This window comes from Cetorhinus maximus, chromosome 12 (assembly GCF_964194155.1).
Source record: "Cetorhinus maximus chromosome 12, sCetMax3.hap1.1, whole genome shotgun sequence".
NCBI classification, from domain to species: Eukaryota; Metazoa; Chordata; class Chondrichthyes; order Lamniformes; family Cetorhinidae; genus Cetorhinus; species Cetorhinus maximus.
The window spans coordinates 95,567,515-95,593,780 of record NC_135890.1 but is presented as its reverse complement, the minus strand read 5'-3'; the positions used below and the strand labels follow the sequence as shown (position 1 = coordinate 95,593,780).

The 26,266-nt window shown below is 38.7% G+C and overlaps 1 protein-coding gene across 2 annotated transcripts in view; it reads right to left on the bottom strand.

Annotated features, from left to right (window-relative positions):
* The window catches only part of vps33a (VPS33A core subunit of CORVET and HOPS complexes), a 28,034-nt gene extending 1,768 nt beyond the window's left edge, over positions 1-26,266 (bottom strand). Inside the window, exons 1-12 of one of the 2 annotated variants that reach the window (XM_078554136.1) lie at positions 26,134-26,266; positions 23,267-23,332; positions 22,621-22,748; positions 21,812-22,001; positions 19,005-19,121; positions 18,047-18,221; positions 10,085-10,278; positions 8,704-8,830; positions 8,342-8,409; positions 7,654-7,791; positions 1,825-1,962; positions 492-660 (exon numbers count right to left, since the gene is read on the bottom strand). In XM_078554136.1, coding sequence (XP_078410262.1) covers positions 492-660; positions 1,825-1,962; positions 7,654-7,791; positions 8,342-8,409; positions 8,704-8,830; positions 10,085-10,278; positions 18,047-18,221; positions 19,005-19,121; positions 21,812-22,001; positions 22,621-22,748; positions 23,267-23,332; positions 26,134-26,250 — 1,627 coding nt within the window. In that variant the 5' untranslated portion in view covers positions 26,251-26,266. The remainder of the gene's footprint in view (positions 1-491; positions 661-1,824; positions 1,963-7,653; positions 7,792-8,341; positions 8,410-8,703; positions 8,831-10,084; positions 10,279-18,046; positions 18,222-19,004; positions 19,122-21,811; positions 22,002-22,620; positions 22,749-23,266; positions 23,333-26,133) is intronic. The other variant, XM_078554137.1, reaches the window with a different exon arrangement.

The following is a 26,266-nucleotide window of genomic DNA, read 5'->3' as shown; positions in this document are numbered from 1 at the left end:
TCTTCCTCATCCATACCTTTGTTACCTCTAGACTTGACTATTCCAATGCACTCCTGCTGGCCTACCATCTTCTATTCTCCATAAACTTGAAGTCATTCAAAGTTTTGCTGGCCAAGTCCTTACTCACACCAGGTACTGTTCACCCATCACACCCCTGTTTGTAGATGTAATTTGGTTAAGCAACATCTCAATTTTGAAATCCTTATTTACAAGCTCCTCCATGGCCTCACTGCACCCTACCTCGAATCTCCTGCAGCCCTCCGAGATGTCTGCAATGTTCCATCGCTGATTTTACCTGTTCCACGGTTGGTGGCCATGCCTCCAGCTGCCAACTCCCTAAGCTCTAAAACCTGTCCCTTTGGCCAAGCTTTTGGTCATCTGTCCTTAGATTTGTTTAAGTGGCTCGGTGTCAAATTCTGTTTGATGTCGCTTAAGTGCCTTGGGGACGCTGTGTTAAAGCAGCTATATAAATACAAGATGTTGCATCTTACGTTTTTTGTGCAATCCAGAAGGCAGCTGCTGTCTTTCTTCAAAGTGAGGTCCCGGTAGCATCTTTAGTACCTCTTCTATGCTTCGCCATCCAGGACGAGCCAGGATTTGTGTTAACCGCACACTCAGAGGGGCATAACCACTGTACACGTAAGAGATATCATTGGGATTCTGTAATATTGAAAAACTTAAAGTTACAAAATATTTAAAGAACACATTAAGGATCTTAAAACTACATGTGGCATTTAAATTCAGGCATAAAAACATTATTGTATTGCAAGACAATTTTCTAATAATGTAACCATTTTGGTACATTAAATGATTTCAATTGAACAAAACCCCATAAAAAGTTTGATCAGTGTGTTAACCAACAGGGAAAGTGAAAGAGCATGTTTGACACTTCTTGGATTACCAGTTAAAACTAATGTACCCCTGTTCAATTAGCCAGTTCAAGTCTATCAACCTGTGTTACAACAGTCAAAAACAAATATGAGAGATGGTTGATAAAAATAAATCCCACACATGTCAGACGCTCAACGTCAATTAAACATCAGAAGGCTTTCTTGAATATTATCAGGTCATATGATGATTAAACAATTAAAGCAATAACAACCATTATTGCTCCCTGACTGAGTATTACACAAGCCACTGACACCACCAGAGGACTTAGTTAATCTTTCATGGGAATGACTGATACAATCTTCTATTTTCATTAAATGAGCTCAAGCCATTCAATAGAGGTCTGGAGTATAAAGATTGGAAGCGACAAACAATGCGAAGCAATATTATAGCTCACCTCACTGCTACCACTACAGAAAAGTATGCTGAAAATCTACACTAAAAAAATCAGCTAGTAAGAGTGTGCTTATTTGGTAATGTTTTACTAATAATGAAACAAGAAACTGTTGAATGTTTCACATGACAGGACTCTACAGTAACGAGAAAAATGAAGAAATTTCCCCAGTGAAGATTATAATTTCTTAACTTTTTCTGTAAATGGATTCCTTTTTGCATTGCATCAAGGATTCTCAAGTTTTATCTTTTCCCTGCTCCCCCACAATGCATCGGATAATTTTTCTTGTTGATTTGCCTGGTGAATGGAACTAACTGACTTGATTTTCATTTATATGATCAGACTCATTCCAGATAATGAAAATGCTGCAAAAAAATAAAAGGACTTTCTCGCCATCAGTTTTGGAATAAATTCAAATTGACCATATTCTAAGACTAAAAGTACTTACATTAACATCTGTTAAAATTCTCATTTTAAAACCTATTTTGTTAAATTGACTTTGTTATTCCCATTGAAGGAGGTCTCCGAGCTAAGTAACTAACCTGTTCATTGATGTCATCCATCCAAAGGCGCAAGGTTTTTCTTATAGTTGGATAATTATTTCTGGTGCTAGTCTGAGGTTTCAATAATCCGGTCTTTTCTAGGTTATTCAGTGTTAAAATGTGTTCATAACCATATGTCTGCAATATATAATAAACTCATTCATTGGTCATGTACAGCAGAAAAAAATTAAGCCTCTGTTTAAATTAAAAGTTCTAAAATCTCAAAAAAACTTTATATCCTTAACTTGTATTTGGTACTCCGATTATTAAATATTAACAATTAATAAATAAGAACTTATGCAACTACGTTTAAATGTTTTACTTCATAAAACAAATAAATTCCCCTGCAGTGACTTATGACACTGTTACACTGGTGGAAAAAGATTTGCACTCAGTGATGGCCGAGAGATTGGCATAGAAATGGATGCTGTCTGCTGGAGTGCATGGAAATTTGAGTGCAGCCTTTTAAAAGGCAGTCCTGGCTGAACAATGTAGCAGCAGGGTATGACATAACAGATTAATGAAGTAGCGGTGCTTGGATCACTCACTTGACTCTCAGGTATTTCCCTATGTCCCAGTCTTTTTTTTAATACTTTTCAAAAATATCTGCAGGAGGAATGATTGGGCCCAACTGTTAAGTAAGGCAGAGGCTTCGCACATAGGCATAAAGAAACTGCCAAGACCTTTACAGGCTCCAACCTTCAAGAATTTCCTGAAGGAAACAGGGCTAAAGGGACATCATCACTGCCAGGAATCTCATTTGTGTCAGCTGCATGAAGGCAGCACTGATTCAGTATGGCAACCCTCTCACCCTAGGACTACAGATCAGTACTCCCAGCAGAAAGAGCAAGGTAACATCAGACACTCACCATTCTCTTTTATGGCACCAGCATACTCTTTGTTTAAAAGCACACTAGTCCAACTAAGGCTTTGCAATTCAGTCTGGTTTATGGGGAGGGGGGAGTGCTTTGACTTGGTATCTTACAGTATGGCTAACCAGCTTGCTTAAAAGGAATTACTAACAAGCATAACCTTAAAAATCCTTCCTCCAATTTAACAGACTAATGTCACAATTCTCACATCAGTTCTCCTGTACCACTTGGCATATTCATTCAAATGCTAGTCTTGCTCACATTTACACATGCTCCTGCAGGAGAAATCAGAGCACAATGTCCAAAACAGGCAGCAACTAGAGGGGTTATCACCAGCTAAAAACTCTATTTCTTTGAGAAAATCAGGGAGCTTGTGGAGAGGCATCATTCTCTTGCCATGGGAGATGGTGAGGTCACCTTGTGAATGCACGACTGTAATCTACATACTGTACTGCAGCCTGGTTCATTTAACTAAGATTGGCCATGGATCCATGATTGAGCCAGTTCCATACAAGTTGACTGTGGCGGTTAACTTCATAGCCAGAGTGCACAGTGCTGGGAAGTGCATATGGCTGGAAGTCATCATGCCTTATTGCTTCTTTGGAGGAGTGCATTCATACTTATTTCCTCAGTCAGATCCTCTTTTGACTTGTGCACATTCTACCGTGATAGAAAGGAGGCGGTAATATAACGTGTACCACATCCTTTTGAAACATTATCTCGCTATCCTTTGTTCCATTCGGTGCTGCTCCTCCACAATGGCTTATAAAGGTATGTCCATATGGAATGCCAGATCTGATTATGGGAACCCCTCACTGAAGGGAGAGGAAGAGGTGAAAATTCACTTGTGATTTGACCCTGCTAGAAGCAATGTATGTGTCAGCAGAAAGGGGTTGGGTGGTGAAAAAGAATCATTGATACCTATCTCAGCTAATCCTGGCAACATTGGCACCATATAATTCTCAGGCTAAGTTACTCTGTTCAATGCGAGTGGAAAATCAGGAAGAGTCATAGGCCTTCGTTATATATTTAAATTAGGGCATGAAGGAACTCAAGGAAACAATTAATAGCACAAAACTAGCACGACAGATGTTACATGATTTTCCTGCCACAAAAATGTACTTGTTCTTATTATACACTGGAAATGTGCTGAAAGTGGCTGGGAAATCCACCTGCACTCTTCCAAATCAAGATGTTTTCTCTCTTGCTTTATGCCCTGCCTGCTAATGACTTCTTGACAGGGTAAGGTTAATTCCTTTTGCTTGTGTCATCAAAACTCCGAGTTGACATTTATAAAATGCTTGAGTAATCTGGAGTCATTTCTCATTTAGAGGAAGGGAAGGCAACCACGGCTGATATTGCTTATTCACACAATTTTTCCATATCTATAAAGCTTGGGGCAAACTAAAAGCTTTATTTCAGCAAATCAGGTTTTATCTACCAAAAGAATGTCCGCTTAATCGAAGTTTACACATAGATACAATGTAATTTTATTTTTTTTTAAACTTAGAAGCATTGGAGAAAGTGCAAAAAGATTTACAAGAGTGGTACCTGAACTGAGAGGTTATAACTATTGAAATAGATTGAACTTCTCTTCTTTACAAAAGGTCACCTGATAAACTGTGAATGGGTTACAGGGTAGATGTGGAGAAAATGTTTCAACTTGTGGAAGGATCCAGAACTAAAGACATAAATATAAGATAGTAACTAATAAAAGTATTGGGCAATAGGGAAATATTTCTAGATTTACCCTCTATTCCTTCCTATGGAAGGAGTGACAAAACTCTGTCATTTCCCACTAACGGAACAGGTGAAATTAAGATGATGGGCACATATTTTGATACAAATTTTTTCTTGTAAAGAATGGAGGCTTTTAAAATAGAAGCTCCAGCTGTTGTTTCTATCATACGTTCCTTCCAATAGGCAACATCAGTCAAAAATTCCCAGCTGGTAGCATTAGTCAAAAGCACAAATTCTTTAGTCTTGCACATTTGATGGCTTTTTGATGCCTAATGTTTCGCAAAGAGTAAGGTCTTCCCAAACATAAAATTTGATAGGCTGTATCTTGAAACTAATGTAATAAACTTACACTGTCTCCTGCCAACGCAATACGGCTGGCCGATACCCATCTGCTCGTGCGAATTGGTCCACGCATGTGCAGAAATCCAATGATGTGCACACATCAGTTTACCCAGCACACCGCTAACTCATTTTGTTTCCTAACTTGGTTAGTGCAACATGCTCTTAGTTTGTGGATTCCACGAATCCCACACATCACTGTCAGCAGGTTGCTTGGAATATCTAGCTCAAGTATTTTATTGACTCTTGGAGAAAGTATTACAGTATCTTACAAGGAGCGACAGGAACAATCCAGAATCCATTACTGATTGCCGATGATTCAAATCACTTTAATGATTTCTGTTGTCTCGTAATTTATAAGCACTGTGAACATATGTTGCTAAACATTCAGTGATCCAAAAGATTCAGTCAAGACAGAAAAGAAACCTGTTGCAATGTTGTACTGAGCTAACTAATTCTAGTGGTTTAGCGAAGGGACAGAATCCTGCATTAAAACGTCTGCATATTCTGTTATGTTCTCAAATCTCTTCAGTTTAAAAAGGATGAATTAATGTTGTTGCAGAACTAGGTATGATTTTGCAAAGTACTGACAGCCACTTTATTTTGATGCATGGTACATAGCTTTTGAAACTAAATAAGCTGGGCTCATGTCACACATTGCCCCCTATAAAGATGGCAGCTGTGCATACAACTGTGCATGTAAGGCATTGGCAACAAATGTAGACCAAACTTAGACAGCAAGGAAAAGTTGATTTTTCATTTCCCAACTAACTGTGGTGATGAAACAGTTAATATTGATTACTGAGCTATTGAAAAAGAATTTGGAGCTGTTTCAAAGATGCCTGTGTGTTGCAAAAGGCCTGTTTTTAATCTGAAGGTCTCTGATCAGCAGCCTCTCTTTGGTTTATGTGTTTCAACTATTAGCTCCATGTTGCAGTGGTGCGACAGTAGACAGAAGACAAATAACTCACATTACAGTATTGCAAGAGTACATTAAAGGTCGCCTGTAATTCCAAATGTATTGTAATTTTGGTTGTTAAGCATCAGAGTTAAGTGCTGTAACTGCAACTGTACGTAATTTGTTTTGCCTCAGTATAAATTTCCAACTTACAGGAAATATAACTTTTGGCACATCCTGAAATTTTTGGTCTACCATAAGGTATTATTCCACCTAAGGGAGTTATCAGGGGAGCATGGTGGGTAGTCTATGCATCATTCTAGTCCGAAACTCTCAAAAAAGATTAGTCCTGTGGCACACTAAACAATTCAGTCCATAAATGAGGTTTACGAGCTTTGGATCCTGGGTCAAATTGTAAACTACCTTGTTGCTGTAAGCTTAAACAGCGTGTGGGTTTTGGAAGAAACCCTTAATTATAAAGTCAATACATGGAGAACTTAGCAATTTACTAACTGCTAAGTACTGTACTTATACCGAGGTGTGGTGGGAGTGACTTCCCTTGACATCAAGGCCGCATTTGACCGAGTGTGGCATCAAAGAGCCCTAGCAAAACTGGAGTCAATAGGAATCAGAGGGAAAACTCTCCACTGGTTGGAGTCATACCTAGCACAAAAGAAGATTGCTGTGGTTGTTGGAGGTCTGTCATCTCAGCTCCAGGACATCACTACAGGAGTTCCTCAGGGTAGTGTCCTCAGCCCAACGATCTTCAGCTGCTTCATTAATGACCTTCCTTCCAACATAAGGTCAGAAGGGGGGGGATGTTCGCTGATGATTGCACAATGTTCAGCCTCATTCACGACTCCTCAGATACTGAAGCAGTCCATGTCCAAATGCAGCAAGACCTGGACAATATCCAGGCTAGGCCTGACAAGTGGCAAGTAACATTCGCACCATACAAGTGCCAGGCAATAACCATCTCCAACAAGAGTGAATCTGACCATCGTCCCATGATGTTCAATGGCAATACCATCACTGAATGCCCCACCATAAACATCCTGGGGGTTACCATTAAGCAGAAACTGAACTGGACTAACCATATAAATACTGTGGCTACAAGACTAGGTCAGAGGCTAGGAATCCTGCAGCAAGTAACTCACCTCCCGACTCCCCAAAGCCTGTCCACCATCTACAAGGCACAAGTCAGGAGTGTGATGGAATACTCCTCGCTTGCCTGGATGAGTGCAACTCCCAAAACACTCAAGAAGCTCGACATTGTCCAGGGCAAGCAGCCCACTTGGTTGGCACCACATCCACAAACATTCACTCCCTCCACCACCGACGCAGCAGCGTGTACCATCTATAAGATGCACTGCAGGAATTCACCAAGGCTCCTTAGGCGGCACCTTCCAAACCCACGACCACTACCATCTAGAAGGACAAGGGCAGCAGATACATGGGAACACCACCACCTGGAAGTTCCCCTCCAAGTCATTCACCATCCTGACTTGGAAATATAATCGCTGTTCCTTCACTGTTGCTGGGTCAAAATCCTGGAAGCCCCTTCCTAACAGCATTGTGGGTGTACCTACACTACATGGACTGCAGCGGTTCAAGGAGGCAGCTCACCACCACCTTCTCAAGGGCAACTAGGGATGGGCAATTAATGCTGGCCCAGCCAACGAAGCTCACATCCCATGAATAAAAAACGAGGTTACTGTACCAGCATCCATTTATGGGAAATAGCTAAACCTGTTTATAACTTGGAAATTTTTACTTTCAAGTATGACAAGTAAGCATACTTAGCAAAGCTTACAAGTTCCGTGACAGATGCGCCTTAAAAAAAATAATGACTTCATGTTTCTCAATTACTGTGAATGAACCAAGTCATTCCAAACTCCAAGCAGGTTTTTCCTAAATAAACTGTAAAAACAGAAGTGGCATTTCAGTATGAAGTTAAGTAGATTAATTATTTTGTCTAACCTGTAAAATCTCTCTCTTGTAGTAGTCTAGCACTTTCTGTTTCAGGCCATTATTGCATACTGACTGCATACAAACAAGTCGCAGAATCTTTATCAAAGGTTCTTTTTGAGCAATGGAGTCTTCAATATAACTATTAACCTGTAGGAAAAAATGCAATGCATACTTGAAGCTGTTCCATTTAAGTAAACTCACATTAATTGATTACCAGCTGGTTAGAAACGGAAAAAATTGTAACCTGTTTCACTCCTCCTAACCAAATAGCCACTTGGGTCATACGTTTTATCATCATCACAGCCCAAACTAGTACCATTAGGGGCCATGTGCAATTTGTTTTTTGCAACAATACCTTTTTGCCTACCTACCAAATATTAAACATCAAATTTTACCCTGTCCTAATGTACAACTCATGACAATAATTCAGATTGTCCCTTGCATACTTGTCATAATAGCATTCAAGTTACTTCTTTAGTGCTACATGCTCCAAAACATCACAATATTATTCCTACATCTTAAATAAAATAGTTTGCCTTCTAGCAGATACTACAATTAAAACCACAAAGTATAAGACATTTAATTCTAGATTTTTGATAGATGTGTTATATGCAATGGCAAACAGCTAATACAGCTATTTGATGCAAAAGCACAGTGTTAATACATTCAAAAGGACAAGCTGTGGTTTTGTTATTACCTTGTCAGTATCAATCCCAGACATAAATTCTTGTTCCACAGTCAAATTGTCAAAGAATGTTTCTGATGCTAAGAGAAAACAATTATAGCAAGTAAAAAATGCCTACTTTCAGTGAGGCTGATTTACAATTTAGCTTACTTGATTAGATATTGTTTCAAAACTTTTACATTCAAGACAGTGATAATTCTAGGAATATAAGGAAATCAAGGGATATGGGGATGCTGTGGGAACGTGGAGTTGAGCTCGAAGATCAACCACGATCCTACTGAATGGCGGAGTATGTTGTGAAAACGTTTGATATTTAGAAGCAATAAGGGGAAATTTATACATACATTAAAAAACAACATTTTTCAGAGCTTTACCTGTAATGTCTTTGATGAGTTCAGCAATAGATGTATGATTAGCTAGTGAGGTTCTTGCTGCTTGCATATGTGGAAGCTGGGAGACAAACTGTTTAATTTCACCTACAGTCTTTGCATTATGTCTTCCCTGCAAGAAACAGTTCTGGTTACAATAATTATAAACTAGTTTTGATACAAACTATTTGAAATAAAACAAACATTTCAATTTTGTTTTAAATAAAGGTTTGCTTCCCTCCCAAAGAGGAAACCTATATCCAGGCCCCTACTAAGGTGATAAGAATAATGCAGAACCACCAGCTTGGGTGACTCTCTAGGCAAGAGCTTGACATTCCTCTTCCAACTTCCTCTTAATCGCATGCACTAGAGTGAAATTTACTGTAAAAGAAAATAACACCGAGCTCCAAGGTGACACTAACATTGTACAAGGGCCTTGCTCCAATACTAAAGGCTCTGACAAGACTATTCTTTACTAATCATCATTAGTAACATTAGTGTTCTATAAATGGTATAGAATATTCATTGGCCAGGCAGTTTGATTTGGCACGTTGTACAGAAACTCTATCCCTAGCCCACACATTGCTCCCTGAATTTGTATTTACAGCAATCAGCAGAGTCAAATCTGAGGGGCATTGATTGTCTTTGTAATTGTCCCCAGCTGCACCTTGTTATGCATCTTACTACTAGACAAATAATGCATAATAATTTTAGTCCATTTGATGAGGACCGAAGAATTATACACTACATTCCAGTTTTTAAAAACAATTGAAGCATTAGGTCCTTTATGAATTTTAATTAACATACATCTAGCTGACTGTTTTCACAATAGAAACATCGGTAGTTTGAAGAAATTGGGCAAGTTGAGACACGGAGGTGTTAATGAAGCCTTAAAATTGTGGAGGTGTAACTCCTGGTGTTAGAAATATAATGAATATTTTTTAGCTCTTAACATCACATTCAATATCCATTTAAATTTAGATATAATGGTGCTCAACTGAATATATATATAGATTGACACATTATATATAATCATCATTTATTGGTAATTAACAAACCAGAATGTTTCAAGAACACTTGAATGAATCTGTTTTTGCCCAAACAAGTTTCTAAATTTTAACTATAAAAAGGGTCAGGTGAACTGTAATTTTTCTTTCCTATAATTAATAATATGGTTGTTTGTCCACGTTTAACTCTGAACAAAATTCTTACTGCAACAGAAGTACAATATTCACCAATTTACCCTGCAAAACAGCACAAGAGAAGGCAGGGATTTGGGACCAAAATTAATTCTGGCCTGCAGAGATACATTTCACCCAATTGCTTTAGGAACACAATCTGTATCGCTGAAAGAGCAGCCAATCTCCGACTGTAAAACATGCATTACCTCAAATGCAGCAGAGATGAACTTGGCCTTTTTACTAAGGACTGAACCAACTGCATTGAAATTTTTGTCCCTAATTTCTGCATAGAGTTCTTCAGCAGAGTTTAACTGCAGTTTTTTAGGTTCATTGGGAAGATCTTGGCCACTTTCATTTTGCTTTTTTGGTGCAAATTTCTCAGGAGGCAGTTTTACATTTGCTGAAAAACAGAAATGTTACAAATATAAACCTAAGAAGCATCAAAATGGCATAGCTCTGTCAAATGCAATTCCACATGAATTTCTACATTTTCAAAAGGAAATTGACCAGTTTCTTTGGTTTGGGATGAGGGATAAGGTGAGGGGCAAATGGCGGAGTCTCAAGAAATTGGTCAGGGAGCAGAAATTGCTGAACTAGGCCATTTGCAACCTTGGTGTTGCGTCTGATCCCGAGATGAGCTTCCAACATACCCACACCAGCACCAAGGCCAGCCATTTTCAACTCCATAACATCGTCTGACTCTGCTTTCTATCAGCTCATCTGCTGCTGGAATCTTCATCCATGCCGTTGCTACCTCTTATCTATTCTCGACTATTTCAATGCGTTCCTAGCCATTTTCCATGCTACATGAACTGGAGCTCATCCAAAACTCTGAATGTCCTCATTCAAACCAAGGTCATTCACCCACCGTCCCTGTGCTTGCTGACCTACACTGGATCCTAGTCTAGCAACATATCAATTTTTAAATTCTCATCCTGGTTTTCAAATTCCTCCATGGCCTCACCCCTTTTTTTTCTCCGTAACCTCCTTCAGTCGTAAAAACCTCAGACATCTCTGCGCTCCTCCAATTCTAGTCTCTTGCGCACTCCCGATTTTAATTGCTCCAACAATGGTAGGTGTCCCTTCCATTGTCTAGGCCCTAAGCTCTGGATTTCCCTCTCTAAACCTCTCCACAAATCTCCTTAAAACCTACTTTTGGTCAATAGTCCTAATATCTGAATATGCAGCTTGGTGTCAAATTTTGTTTGATAATATTCACATGAAGCCTCTTGGGATGTTTTACTACATCAAAGATGCTGCATAAATGCAAGTTGCTGTTGTGCATCCATGAACATGACATTACAGCTTTATCCACCATAACCAAGAATAATAAAAAAAAAATCACACTTTAATCATGTTTTGATAATGCAAAGAAATACAATTTTAAAATGTCCAGGCATACAAAAAGTAGCATCCCATATCAAACTGACATTTTGCCAGGATTGCAATGGGCACTTCATTCAATTGGGGAAATCAATGGCGACAAAGAGATCTGGATATTGGCATCGCAAAGAATGAGGGACCATATCACATCACACTGATTCAACCACTGCTGCTTTTAATAGGTTAGTTTTTCCATGGAAAATCAAGTCCAGATATCTTCCATTAGGGAAGACAAAGTGGAAGATAATTACATAACTGAGTATTTTCATTGGAACAGAAATTGCCAGAATCATCACGCATTTCCATCCCTAAGCACTCCATTTCGATCACGCAACAACATAGCTTAGGGCAAATGTGCTGATGGGAGTTAATAATTCATTTAAAAACTTGTTGAGAACAAGATTTTTACCTCATTCTCTCAGCACGTCATCTTGCATCTGACACAGCAAAACAAGTTACTGTTCAAAAATGACACTCCATCCAGAATGGCAGTGATTTGCAATTGATAGTTGGATTTAATTTGCTTTACTAGAAACAAGACGCATTCAAGTAATCATCCTAACAAAACATCTCCAGGAATCTCTTTGAAGAGTATTACTTTCATCCACGGAACAGAATATGTCACAGAAACTCGCAAAGCTTCATTTTACACTAATTTCTCCAGAGAGGTTGTTTCATTTGAATTATATATGCAGCTTTTCAGTATTAGATAATCAAAATTAATAACTGAATAATTTTTTTAAAGTATTATTCCTTACGTTGCACAAACACAAGAATTTCTTATAGCCCAAAGCCTGTCTGACCTTGCTATAATTAATGGATTGTTCTAGAGTACCAAGATTGAATATTGAGAGAATAACTGGAATATGCAGAACTCCAGAACCTTAGTTTTCACAAGATTATAGTTTTATTCGGTAGGAAAATTACCCTCTACTATTTAGCATGGTTATGATGTTACTGTACTAGTAATCCAATATTCTGGACTAATAATCAAGTAACATAAATTCAACTCATACCTGTAGCAGTTTAAGAATTTGAATTCGGTTTTAAAAACTTGGTACCAGTAAAAGTGACAACAAAGTCTTCAGATTGTCATAAAAATCCATCTGTTTCATACAGTCAGAGGTCTACAGCACAGAAAAAGGCCCTTTAGCCCATTGAGTCTGCGCCGGTCAAACAAGTACCTAACTATTCTAATTCCATTTTCCAGCACTAGGCCCATATCCTTGTATGCCGTGGCATTGCAAGATAGCAATTTCATTAATGTCCTTTAGAAAAGGCAACCTCCTATCCTTACATGGTAAGGACTGTGTGTGACTCAAGTTCCAAACCAATATAGTGATTCTTAACTGCCCTCTGAAATGGCCTAGCAAGCCACTCAAGCTTATTCACAGTAATTAAGGATGGAGTAATGTCAGTCATACCCACATACAATGAATAATAAACAAATTCAAGGAAAAAGCAGCTGCAAGCTTTCTGTTCAAGACTAATCTATCAACACTCCATTATACCACCTATGACAATAGTACTACATTTTGTATTGCATTTACTTAGAAGCATCATTTCACACTGGACAGGGAAGCATCTCTATATTTTGGAAGTGGGAGATTGTTTGAAGAAAGCTTTCCCACCTCCAAAAAAAGTGATCTTATTTATATGCAAAAAAAAAAAGGCAAGGGATGGTTTTAAACTAAACGGCAGGGGCAAGGGATCGAATTTGAGAAGATGTGGTAAATCAAAGAGTAGAGACAAGGCAAGACAGAAAGGTACTAATGTGGGAAATGATAAACAGACCATGACAGGAAGGGACAGAGAGTACAAATCTAAGAGTAAATCAGCAGGTAAGGCTAGAGGTTACAAAAAAAAAAACAAAAAACTTAAGGGCTCTGTTTCTGAATGCGCGTAGCATTTGAAACAAAACAGATGAATTGATAGCGCAAAGAGAGTTAAATAAATATGATCTAACTGCCCACTAGAGACATGATTGCAGGATGACAGATTGGGACCCAAATATTGAAGGATGTGACACGTTTAGGAAGGACAGGAAGCTAGGAAAAGGTGGAGGGGTGGCTCTAATAAAGATGATATTAGCACAATAGAGAGGGATGACCCAAATTCAGGAAATAGAAGCAGTTTGGGTATAGATGAGGAATGATGAAGGCAAGAAGTCATTTGTGGGAGTGGTGTACAGGCCACCTGACAGTAACCACATGGTAGGATGGGTATCAAAGAAGAAATAATGGGTGCTCGTCAGAAAGGTACTGCAATCATGAGATTTTAATCAACAGACTGGAAAAAAAAGTCAGATGGGCAAAGGTAGGCTAGATGAAGAATTCACATCAGATGGGCAAAGATCGGCTAGATGAAGAATTCAGTGTTTTTGGGATAGTTTCTTAGAACAGCATGTTCTGGTGCCAACCAGAGAGCAGGCTATAATAGGCCTGGTGTTGACCAATGAGATAGAATTAATTAATGACCTCAATGAAGACATCCCTAGGTAGCAGTGATCATAATATGATTGAATTTTAGATTCAGTTTGAGGGAGAGAAGAGTGGGTCTAAGGTTAACATTTTAAACTTAAATACAGGCAATAATGAGGGCATGAAAGCAAATCTAGCGAAAGTGAACTGGAGATTTAGGTTAAGGGATAGGGCAACAGAGATGCAGTGGTGGACATTTAAGGGGATATTTCAGAATCCACAGAATAGATACATTCCAACAAGAAAGAAAAATTCCAAGGGGAGGACCCACCATCCATGGTGAATTAAAAAAGTTAAAGATAGTATCAAACTTAAAGAAAAAACATATAATTGCACAAAGATGGGTGGCAGATCAGAAGATTGGACTGAATATAAAAAAAAGAAAAAAATTGACTAAAAGATTAATAAAAAGGGAAAAAATAGAGTACAAGAGAAAATTAGCTAGGAATATAAAGACAGGTAGCAAGAGTTTCTACAGATATATAAAAAAAGGAGTTAACAAAAAGTGAGCATTGGTCCGATGTCTGGGGGGGGGGGGGGGGGGGGGGGGGGGGGTTAATAATGGAAAATAAGAAGGCAGGTGAGTTGAACAGGTATTTTGTGTCAGTCTTCACTATAAAGCATACAAGTAACATCCCAGAAATAGCTGTAAATCAGGAATTGGAAAGGGGGGGAGGAACTCAAGAAAATTACAACCACCAGGGAAGAGGTACTTAGCAAATTGTTGGAGCTGCAGGTCGACAAGTCCCTGGGTCCTGATGGATTTCATCCTAGGGTCTTAAAAGAAGTGGCTTGCGAGATGGTTGATAAGTTGGTTTTAATTTTCCAAAATTCACTAGATTCGGGGAACGTTTCATTAGATTTGAAAATAGATAATGTAACTTCTTTATTCAGTTAGGGAGGAAGACAGAAAGCAGGGCCAGTTAGCTTAACATCTGTCATAGGGGATATGTTAGAAGCTATTATTAAGGATGTCATAACAGGGCACTTTGCGCAAAGATGGGCGGAATATGAGAACAGCAAAAAAAAATTAAGGGAAAAAATACAGTACAAGAGAAAGCTAGCTAGAAATATAGACAGATAATGAGAGTTTCTACAGATATATTAAAAAAAGAGTCATTAAAGCGAGCATTGCCCCTATAAGGAGAGTCTGGGTGCCTTCATTATGAGCTCATTAATTGATCCAGGGCACAAAAGAATATGGTTAGGTGGGTGGGCAAAGATCTGGAAAATGGAGTACAATATGGGAAAATGTGAAATTGTCCATTTTGGCAGGGAGAATACAAAAGAAGCATATTATCTAAATGGTGAAAAATTGCAGAGTTCTGAGATATAAAGGGTCTCTGTATCGGGGTCCTAGTGCACGAATCGCAAAAGGTTAGTATGCAATTCCTAATTAGGAAAGCAAATAGAATGTCATTGTTTGTGAGGGGAGTTGAAGGCAAGAGTAGGGAGGTTATGCTTCAGTTATACAGGGTATTGGTGAGACCACATCTGGAGCACTGTGTACAGTATTGGTCTCTTTATTTAAGGAAGGGTGTAAGTGCATTGGAAGCAGTTCAGAGGAGGTTTCCTAGGCTAGTATCTGGAATGGGTGGATTGTCTTAGGAGGAAAGGTTGGACAGGTTAGGCTTGTGTCCACTGGAGTTTAAAAAAGAAAGAGGCGACTTGGTCAAAACCTTTAAGATCCTGAGAGTTCTTGACAGAGCGGATATGGAAAGGATGTTTCCTCTTGTGGGAGAATCTAGAACTAGGGGCCACTGTTTAAAAATAAGAGGTCACTCGTTTAAGGCAGAGATGAGGTGAAATTTCCTCTGAGGGTTGACAGTCTTTGGGACTCTTCCTCAAAAGGTGATAGAAGCAGAATCTTTGAATATTTTTAAAGGCAGAGATAAATAGACTCTTGATAAGCAAAGGTGGTGAAAGTTTATCAGGGGTAGGCTGGAATGTGGAGTTGAGATTAAAACAGATAAGCCATGATCTTATTGAATGGCAGAGCAGGTTTGAAGGGCTGAGGCGCCTACAGCAGCTCCCGATTCGTACGTAAAAGTATTCTCTTAATACGGACAATGAAATTGGAACATCAATTCATCCGGCTCCAAGTAACTCAGATTTATTTATTTTTTTTAAAGGGGGAAGTCTTGAGATGCCAAATATGGTGTTACTTATTTATTAAGTGTGGGTGCCCTTAAAAATCAACTGAAAAGGAATGGGTCTTCAAATGCTAGTTAACTTTAGTAGAACATGTCCAGAAACTTATCAAAGACAGGTTTGTGTGTTGGTTTTCAACATTTGTGCATTAGGTCCCGTATTTGGCACATGGATTTTCATTGCTCATTTAAATAAAGGACCATTGTACAAAAAGAAAGAATTCAGATTAACACACTCCCTTATCCAAAAGTCCTAGGCTGTAAAATGGGAAAGAACTGCCTCTGAAAGAAATTGTACAAATAGAGGCAGAGATTAGAGGAGACCTCTTTGCTGTCTTGGAAGTGAAAACCATGTGTAAGAATAGGAGCAGCAGAGATGTGATACAAAACAATAACTTATTTATACGCAACCTCATCCACAGCAAATTATCACAATGTGCCAAACAGTATCATTTAGCTTGGTCAGAATCATTTTTTGGTCTTGGTGGATAGCTTTCCCAGTTTTAATTGGAAGATAATAATGCAAGTTAAATTAATTTCTTTTATTTCCTTTAAACAACATATCAAATGGCTACTTTATTTAAAAAAAGTTGCTTAAATAGGCACAAATGACAAAATATATCAACAATATATTTCCTAATCACTAATATTCAAATTTCAACGTTGTGGGGGTATGGGGAAAAAAAACAGACAATAAAAGTGGGTTTATGTGGGGATATTCAATGTGGAAAATAAACGTTCTCATACCAAATCACCAAACCTGGCTACGTGTAGACACACTTGGAGCCTTAAGTGGTAAGATGCTCACAAGGTAATTATAGATGGGGAAGGCTATTCAGCTTATCCTAATTCATCCTAAAGTTTCCAATTTTCAACATCCAATTGTTTCTCAAAAGATTTCAGCATATTACCCTGCTCTTCCTGGAACTCTATTCCCCAAGTTTCCCTCATGCTTCCCAATTAAAAGTTTACTAGAGTAAGCACCAAGTGAAGGCCAAAAATAACATAAAACAAGTGGAAAAGGGGATAGAAAAACAAAAAAAAAAAAATCACCCCTTTCCTTCTGGAGGTGTTTATGTTCCAGTTCCAAAGGTACCAGCTGCCTTCCGTAACCTGACTATGGCCATTCATTATGTGCGAGCCTAAACAGTAAGGATCATTAGGTTATTTTACTAGGATGTTGCCAGTTCTTAAGGAGTTGAGTTACAGGGAAAGATTAAACAGGTTAGGACTTTATTCCTTGCAGCGTAGAAGAATGAGGGGAGATTTGATAGAAGTTTACAAAATTGTGAGGGGCATAGACAGAGTAAATGCGAGTAGGCTCTTTCCACTTAGATTAGGAGAAATAAACATGAGAGGACATGGCTTTAGGGTGAAAGGGGAAAGGTTTAGGGGGAACATTAGGGGGAACTTCTTCACTCAGAGTGGTGAGAGTGTGGAACGAGCTACCATCTGATGTGGTAAATGCAGGCTCACTCTCGGCACAGACTAGAAGGGCCGAATGGCCTTTCTGTGCTGTAGTGTTCTATGGTTCTATTCATTTACGGAAGGGAGCACTGTGGCTGAGATTGGTACTGTCACCCAACAGCCACCCACAAGTATTGCCCAATAGACACCACTGATTGTAAGGAGCAGGAACCCTGGTTGATTTCCACCCTTGCTGATCCAGGGATACTACGGCCCATTATACCACTCCTACATTGGATGTGATGAGCTAACTCAGCATATAACAAAAACTGAACCTGGGACATTCCTGGTCTGTATGGCTCAGCGTCACTGTGCAGTAAATTTTCCCCAGAATCAATAGATCTTTGAGCAGATAAAAGCAATGAGCAGAATGTGGATGTGCCAGATTCCAGAAAGAGATAGCTCTTTCCTTCCCCCTGCATCATGTTAAAAAATAAAATTAGCTTAAATAAAGTTTGGTTAAATAGCGAGTGACAATGGTTCCAAAATTCAGGCAATTAAGCTTGCTTCTCCTTATGTGTAACTCCAGAAATTAAGTGTCTATGAAACAAAGAAGATTCATGCAAGATTTCAAAACTTTTGGGAGTGCATTATTTTCCATTGAACATTTTGAAACTGTTGAGGAATGAAATGTTTATTTAGTTGTTAATTGTAAGTGCAGCAGCAATTGTAGATTTTCAGAACTTACTATTTTGAATTCCATATATTTCATCAATCAGTCCTTCGTAGGTCAATTGTGTCGCTAGGGGTGTTAACAAGTCAACATTACGATCAAGTAACAGGAGTTTATCAAAGACGGGTAAAATCTGGTTCTGACTTCCAGCAAATTCTCGTTTCATTCTTAGCATCATATTTGCCACCAGCTGTGGAGAAAGAGAGCCAGGGTTAAAATTATGAAAACAACCATTACGAGCCAAGCCTTTGTATTATAGCTCCACTCAACAGAATCCCCAAAATGCTGACACCCTCAGCATCACGTGTTTCCTAAACGACAATAAAGTTAAAAAGGGCCCAGAATAGAGTCAGTGGCAGAATTCAGATCACCAATAGCGAAAGATGTGGAAACAGGACTTCGTAAGAACCACCTACAGCAGAATGGGCGAGCTCCAGATAATAGATCATCTGTAGCATACACTTGGGAGAGTGGGGGAGGTGATGACTGCTGGACCAACATTACTGCATTGTGAAAGGAGACTAGAAAACCATAAAGAGTATGACAGGCCCCACAATCACTGCAGATCCAATCCTAAGCCTGCCGCCTGCCTATTGATGAGTGAAACTTTTGCAAGTGTTACTGCAAGATGCATTCTCATGCTGCTGTGAAGTACAATGCTGTCCATAGTAGGCAATAAAGGATCAGATCACCCATTCACTTTGCCACTGGACATTATCGCAGATGGCATTTATTCATTTACTTTATAAAGTATCTGTGTTCAACACCAGAAGTTCATGATAGAAAATAACACAATGCTTCACTATTATAGAACAATGATTTTGTTTACTGGTTCAAACTTAATTAAAAATAAAAGGAATAATTAAAAGTACATTTTTGAGACTCAATTTATAAACAGTAGCATCCTCAAATCTTATTCTTTGTATTGAAGAACATAAAACTCACGAGCAATGTGGAAAAGGTTTGAACATACCCGTGCACATTCACCTTTCCCAAATATCTGTGGGATGGTTCCGTACAAAGCTTGCAGAGTCATCAGTCCTTTGGCAACATGGAATAGAATGGTCTGGTCATTTTCTAGATAACACTCCTATTTGCAAATACAACAAAACTTTAATTCTTTTCTGTAAAGTAAATCCCTTAACAGTAAATCAGATCAGCTATTTGTGCATGTTAAAAGTGTCCATCTAATTCACTGGGCCTCATGGAAATATTATAAACTTTGTTTTTGATGTTAGAAGAAAGCAAGTGCTCCCACCTGTCCTCTAACATTAACTATAAAATATTAACATTTAGGGTGCTTTACAACTTGCAAAGATCACTGCAAAAGATCAGAATGTATATTATCAAGTATCTAAGGCAATGTGATTATAACACTGGGCTCCAAAGAACATCATGCTTTGAACTACTATTGTAATCAATGCTGAAATTTTGTTTTAAATGTGTCACTCATTAATAATCAGGACAGCAGCACAAACTTGCAGATCAGCTTGGATATCGCCAGAGCACAGCTCTTGACAACACATCAGAATCATATTGGTAGCAGCCAGGAATAAGTCTGTGGCAGATATTGAATTAGAACACCATAACTGTCCACATAGCACACAGAGATATCGTGCATATTTCTGTTCATAGCAAATCTTGGAATATTATAAGAGGTGGTCCTGTAGCAATGTGCACCAACTGTTGCTGTGTTTAGGTTTCACCTCCCCTTCTCAAACAAAACACATGTTTTCCTTCCTCTTCTCCTTAAAGTCATGACCCATGATGGGACTAGTTCTATAGGCACCAGCAGTCTTCTGATATTTCACTTCTATTTATTCATGTGTGTAGTGTTGTGAGGTTATTAAAATGGGTATATTGTCTTTGTCTCTAATAGTCAACTTTCTAGTCATTAGGAATTTCACGAACTCAGAAGGCAGCTCTGAATATAGCCTTTGCTGCAGCTCAATGCAAGTGGTTAGTATAACCACAGCTGGCCCCTTGCACTGTTAAAAAATAAACCCTATAATGCTGTAATGGTTGCATAAATACAATCCGCTTTTCTAGCTGCAGTGGAAAGTAGGTCAAAATAATTGTGAAAACTGAGGAGGAAAATGCCAAAGAAACAATAAATTGTACAAACTGGAAGCCTTGGGAAGATTATGGCACATTTCAAAGAATAAATTACTTATTTGCTTGCTGCAAGAAGAATCCAGTCCAAACTCTGAGTAAAACATAACTATCACTGTGGGCAAACAATACTTTGTTTATATTTCTACTTTCTTGAAGTTACGTTGGCCTAGATCTTGAGATCCCTATAGTGGTGAATGCTGTAATGTTCTCTGCCACTGAGAGGTACCAAAACTTCTGGCATGTGCAACCTGCGCTATAAACCGTATGTTGTAGTCCACCTTAATGGGTTCAAGGGGAACCTCTAACAATGGCCCCGCTGGGCCACTTTGTAAAGCGGCAGGAACTGATATTTCAGCATAAAGGCTGATTGCCCACAATTCACTGGATTAACGTTGATTTATTTAGAGCTGGTATCTGCAGGTGTAGAGTCTGTTTGGGAGCACATCCACTTCTGTTAACACAGTTAAATTATATGTAAGGAATGTATCACTTATTTGGAAGCAACTTTTAAACAATTCTGATTTCACTCATCAGCAAAAGTAAATTACTGTGAATACTGAAGTCTCAAACACTGTACACTAATCTTGAACAATTATTAGACCTGCAAGAGTTGCTGCTGGTAAGAGGTCAGTACCCTGTCACAGTAGCACATTCCCGGTATTCAAAAGTTTATTTTAGTGTTGCATTAACAACTCTAAGAAACAGTAAAGAGCTGAAGGCATGCACTGACTCATGGCACACTGCTGACACTGGCTGCAAGGTGCCCCAGTGTTTTGCACCTACTCAACCATGTCTCCCCCCACCCCACCCAGTTCAAAATGTGCATTATTAAATGAAGGCTTTGATTAAATGCTTTGTAGAAATTATACTTAATCAGAAAGGGAAAATATATAATCTTCGTTGATTCTTAACAAAAGGTACTGAAATAAGCTTAATTTTTACACTTAATCATATTAGTTTCAAGGTTGAATTCCAATCATTATTTCAATGTTATTTGCATGAATTAAAACTTTAGAATCGCAGGCAAACAAAGCACTGATATTCAGTATATTAGTCATACCTTAGTACAGGTCAGATAAAAATGGAACCATTTTTGAAAGAATGGTGTGCTTGTAAAGTACACGAGTACTTAAACCTCAGTTTTGATGTTCAGGTGTAAAAGCAATAATAACTAATATGGAAATGGTGCTCATCGTAATGCAGAAAAGTTGATTTCTTAGATCTTGATTTTCAGTCAGGAAAAAGGAATTATTGATTCATGTTACACTCGAGATATAACTTAAAACTCCTTGCTCAGTTCAATAAATAACTAGGAAGAATACAAAGAGCTATGCATAATGCATGAAGAAACTGCATTATGTCAATCTGAATATTTACTTGATTCACTTTTACACCTAATTTTATACATTGGATTCAAGTGCCAAACTTCGTATGATGGGGATCCCAAGTGAACACAAGAGCCCTGACTATTGCAGAGATTATATGAAGCCACACCCAATGCAATCAGAGGCAATTAAGAACACAGTGAAAAATATAACTGGTTTATCCAGCCAAGTAAGCAATACAGAACGCCTAAATTGCAACCATGTTCATTTCAAGAGAGATAAATGTGTGTAATACTTAAGTAAACTTGAGTTTAGTGGAAATAAAGAGATAACCAAATACCCTAAATGCACTTTCAGCTTCCATGGACATCAGATCACTATCAAATGGAATTAAATCCAGGCTGTACTCCTCAATATGCGTGATGTGGATCAATAGTCCTTGTTCTTTTAGTCGCTGTTCACAAAGGAGACTTCGGCGTGGCAGGAACAGGATATGGAAATCTCTGTGAGGACCAGGAAGTCTGTCTTCACTAAAATAAAAATTTTACAAATTAATGTACCTAGGTAATAATTTACACCATTCAGGGTCAAATTATACTGAATTTCTACCACTCTGGCTTCACTTATTCTCCTGTTGCAAGTAATTGTGTACTGCTAGTTATCTGACTAGTCATTATTGATTATATCCAAAGATTTTTTTATCCAGTCTAAAACCAAAAAGGGCGTGGAAAGATTGTACATCAATAGATTTACATGTACATGCACAAAACAGCCTTCTTGTGCATGCAAACTTAATGTTAGTTGTAAACATACCAGTGTTCAAAAGAGTTTTTAAAAAGTGCATTTTTCTATTTAATGCAACATCTCCCGAGGAGGTGACATGCTCCCTGTTCCTTGTCTATGCCATTATGCAACCAAGAGCCTTGACTGAAATGGCTGGCTCAACAAAGGTAATTGTTCCCTGACCCGACAGGAAACAACCATAACAGCATAAACTTATGTCCTTGGCTGCATAGAGATCAGAGCACCAATCTCAAGGCAGATTATCCATTTTAACATCTACACCAGATGACATGGGAAAAGCAATCTGAAAAAGGATAAATTAGGAAAAGAAATCAGCAGCCTGGTATAAAACTGAGAAGCACCTACCAACGAATATTATCAGCGATGATGTCCATTAGTTCCAGTCTAGGCCTCACAAAGAAAATTATGTTTTTGACATCTGCTACAGGTAGACGCCCTTCCTTCAGGGTAAACATTTTATCCACTTCATGTTCCTAAAGGATTGTTAAACATTACCATTACTGTAAGTATCATGACCCTCAAAGACTTGAGAAAAACAATACAAAATACCATGGAAATATTGACTTATCTGCAGGATTTTAAGAACTAATGTTAATTTAATGTGGATATTACTTTAAAAATTCTAATTTTTGTTAGAAAGGGAAAAGACCATAAAAGTATTCAGCATTGTTGCCTACATATCAAAAATCTGTTGATGCATTATGTTTTACAGAACTTCAAATTCTGCTTCAAAATGGGTTTCAGGCAATGCCCAACATTCTTAAGTTATTCCAAATTGTCAGTGCTACAGAAATACATTTTACCTATGTAAACAAAAATGCAGGTTAGCTTCCAATCTTGGTTCAAAGCATTTCATTACTAATTATTCTATAATGAATAACCATTTTTGGAAGGAGATGATCAACAATACACGTTAGAAGAATGATATTTATTAGAATAAAACAGACTAGTGTTAGTCAAAGTGCCCAAGTCTTCGGAAACAGCCATTTACCTTTAATAGTGAATACTGTGCAATTAGTCCAAATGGTCCAGTAAGACGCTCATCCCAAACTATTGCCTGTGCAAGAAAAACAGACTGTTATTCAGGTGCCAGAAATTCACAAAGTCCTGAAGTCTCAAACAGTCTTGTACCTGCACTTACAGCAGGGAGATCGACAACCTCTAACAATCATCAGCCAACAGTGACCCAGAAAGCAGAGAACACAGATTTTCAAATTTAAGCTCATCTTATTTTATATTTTTACATCTAATTCGCAGGATATGGACGTCACTGGTAAGGTCAGCATTTGTTGTCCATCCTCAGTTGACTCGCTAAGTGATTTGAAAGAACCAAGCGTCTTTCTGGGCCACTTCAAAGGGCAGCAGAGTCAACCACAATGGTGTGGTACTGAAAAAACGTACAAACCAAATCAAGTTAGAATAACAGCTTGCCTTCCCTAAAGGACATTGGTGAAGCAGCTTGGTTTAAAATGATGAGGTTCCAAAAACCTTTTGAGAGGTACATTTCTGAGATCAAGATAAAAACTGAGTTTTTGTTTGTCTCTAGCTACTAGAGCATTTGATTTATGCAAAGTACAAACCAACAGTATTACTGAGTAAAGGAGTCAAATAAGGTGACTTCAAAGTTTACACAAAAAAATCTATTTCTAACACTTAACTTCCACAGCCAAAAAAGTGACAAACATGAGGAAACACAAGCGTAACAGAACACCATACAATACCACATTGTCCCATATTCCAACCTAGTTCATTAGCAAGCTAGGATGTAGAACCTTTTAGCATAATATATTACAAAATTTAAAAGATAGTCAGACTACTCAATATGCAGTAGGCAATTCATTCAGTATCTTGGCTCCTCAAAAAAAAAAATTCTGCACCATAAGTTCATCTCTATTTTATGAACTATTTTTTAAAAATCTAATTTACAGCTGCAAAATAAGTAATAATAGATTGGACAAAATGTGGCAGCACACTAAAGTTGGCAACATCTAGCATCCTTACCTGGTCTAGCCTACATATGACTCCAGGCACACAGCAATGTGGTTGACCCTTAACTGCCCTCTGTAATGTTCAGTTCAAGGGCAATTAAGGATGGGCTACAAATGCTGGCCTTGCCAACGATGCTCACATCCCATGAAAGAAAACAAAATGCAGCAAACTAACTACAGAGGGTAAATTTCAACAATCCCCAGATATTGCACCATTAACACAGTAAAGATCCCATGGTAATTCACAGAAGCAAAAAAAATCAGACACCAAGAGATAGTTTTGCCCATTATCTCTATTCAAATTCTTTTGAGTTATCAACAGTCACAGATTGCAACTCTTTCGAGTACAATCACAGTTCTTGGTTTCCGGGAGTGGGACATGAACCCACAACCCTCTGATTCAAAGGCGAGGGTGCTATGAACTGAGCCACAGCTGACACCTCTATCTCTATTCAATACACAAGCTAAACCATGAGCTTCTAATCATTTGCCATCTTAATTCTCCCACTCTGACCAAGTCCTTGACCTCCTACATTGTTCCAATGAAGTTCAAGTACACCTCATCTTTTAATTAGCAATTTTCCAACCTTCCAAACTCAGCATTTGAGTTCAACAATTTGAGACCATAAGCACTGCTCCCATTTCGGTAATGGTTCTGCAGTTACCATTTACAACTCCTCTACATATTTTGGTTATTTACTTGTCCCACTAACACCCACTTTTGCCTTGCACATTCATCCCTTGTTATCTAATCACTCCTGCCTTCTAGCCTGTCACAGACCTTTCCTTTTGTTCTCTCCTCCTTATGCCCTCACCCCCACACTATCTGTTTAAAGTCTGCCCCATCTGTAACATTTTCCACTTCTGACAAAAAGTTATCCAACTGGAAGCATTAATTGTTTTGCCACCTGAAGCATTAATTGTTTTGCCCCTCTCTCCACAATTGCTGCCTGGTAGGCTGAGTATTTTCAGCATTCCCTATGATTGTGATGGCTTTTGAGGTGGGGTGGTGGGGCACACACAGCAGGTAAGGAAAGGTAACAGAATAAGTTCCAGGCTGTAGGGACAAATTAACCATCAGTTCAACCAAATGGTATGTCAGGAAGAAAGCATGCAAAGAAATTAGGACCAAGTGATTGACGTTTTAAAAACATGCAAGCACAGGCAGGCAGGGGGAAAAGAGGGGACCTCAATTTTTAGACTACTCCATCTCTGAAAAACATTCCATTTCCAGTTTTCTGTTAAAATGCATAATATGCAAGTGTACCTACTGAGCAAGTTCACATCCATTAAACCATGTTTTTATATACACTTGTTTTGTATAAATTTTATTTGAGGGAGGGTCAAGAATGTAATTCAGTTACTCAATGTCATTAAAATTAACTTTTTTTGAACTTAGTAAGCATAGGAGAAAAATCAGGACTCTGGTAAATCAACAAACTTTCATAAGTGAGAATAATGGAGCCCTAATAAAAATTAGTTAAAAACACATCAATTCGCATAACATTGCCATTGCATTCATACCATCCCTTAAATCAGTAGCTGTATCGTTTAGTATTTTTATAATCACAACAGACTGTTATTGGGTTTCTAGAGATTAGAAAGGAAAGGGTTGCCCCGCACCCCCAGGTTTCCAGGGGGGTCTCTAAGGAAAGGGTTACCCCGCACCCCCAGGTTTTCAGGGGGGTCTCTAAGGAAAGGGTTACCCCGCACCCCCAGGTTTCCAGAGGGGAGGGGGGGTCTCTAAGGGAAGGGTTATCCCGCCCCTGGGTCGAGAGCACTGGCTTTTCCATTAATCGTCGGCAAGATTCAGGCCGTAACCGCGGTAACGCGCACTCCCAGGCCCCGCTCCAGCACCGCAGCTCCGGACCTTGCTGCCTTCACATTTATCCAGGAATTCGCGCAGCTCCTTACGGGCTGCCTCCCGCAGGTTGTTGAGGATCACCCTCCCATAGCTCAGGTGCGCCGCCATCTTCAGCCTGGTCATGTGACGCGGCAGGCGC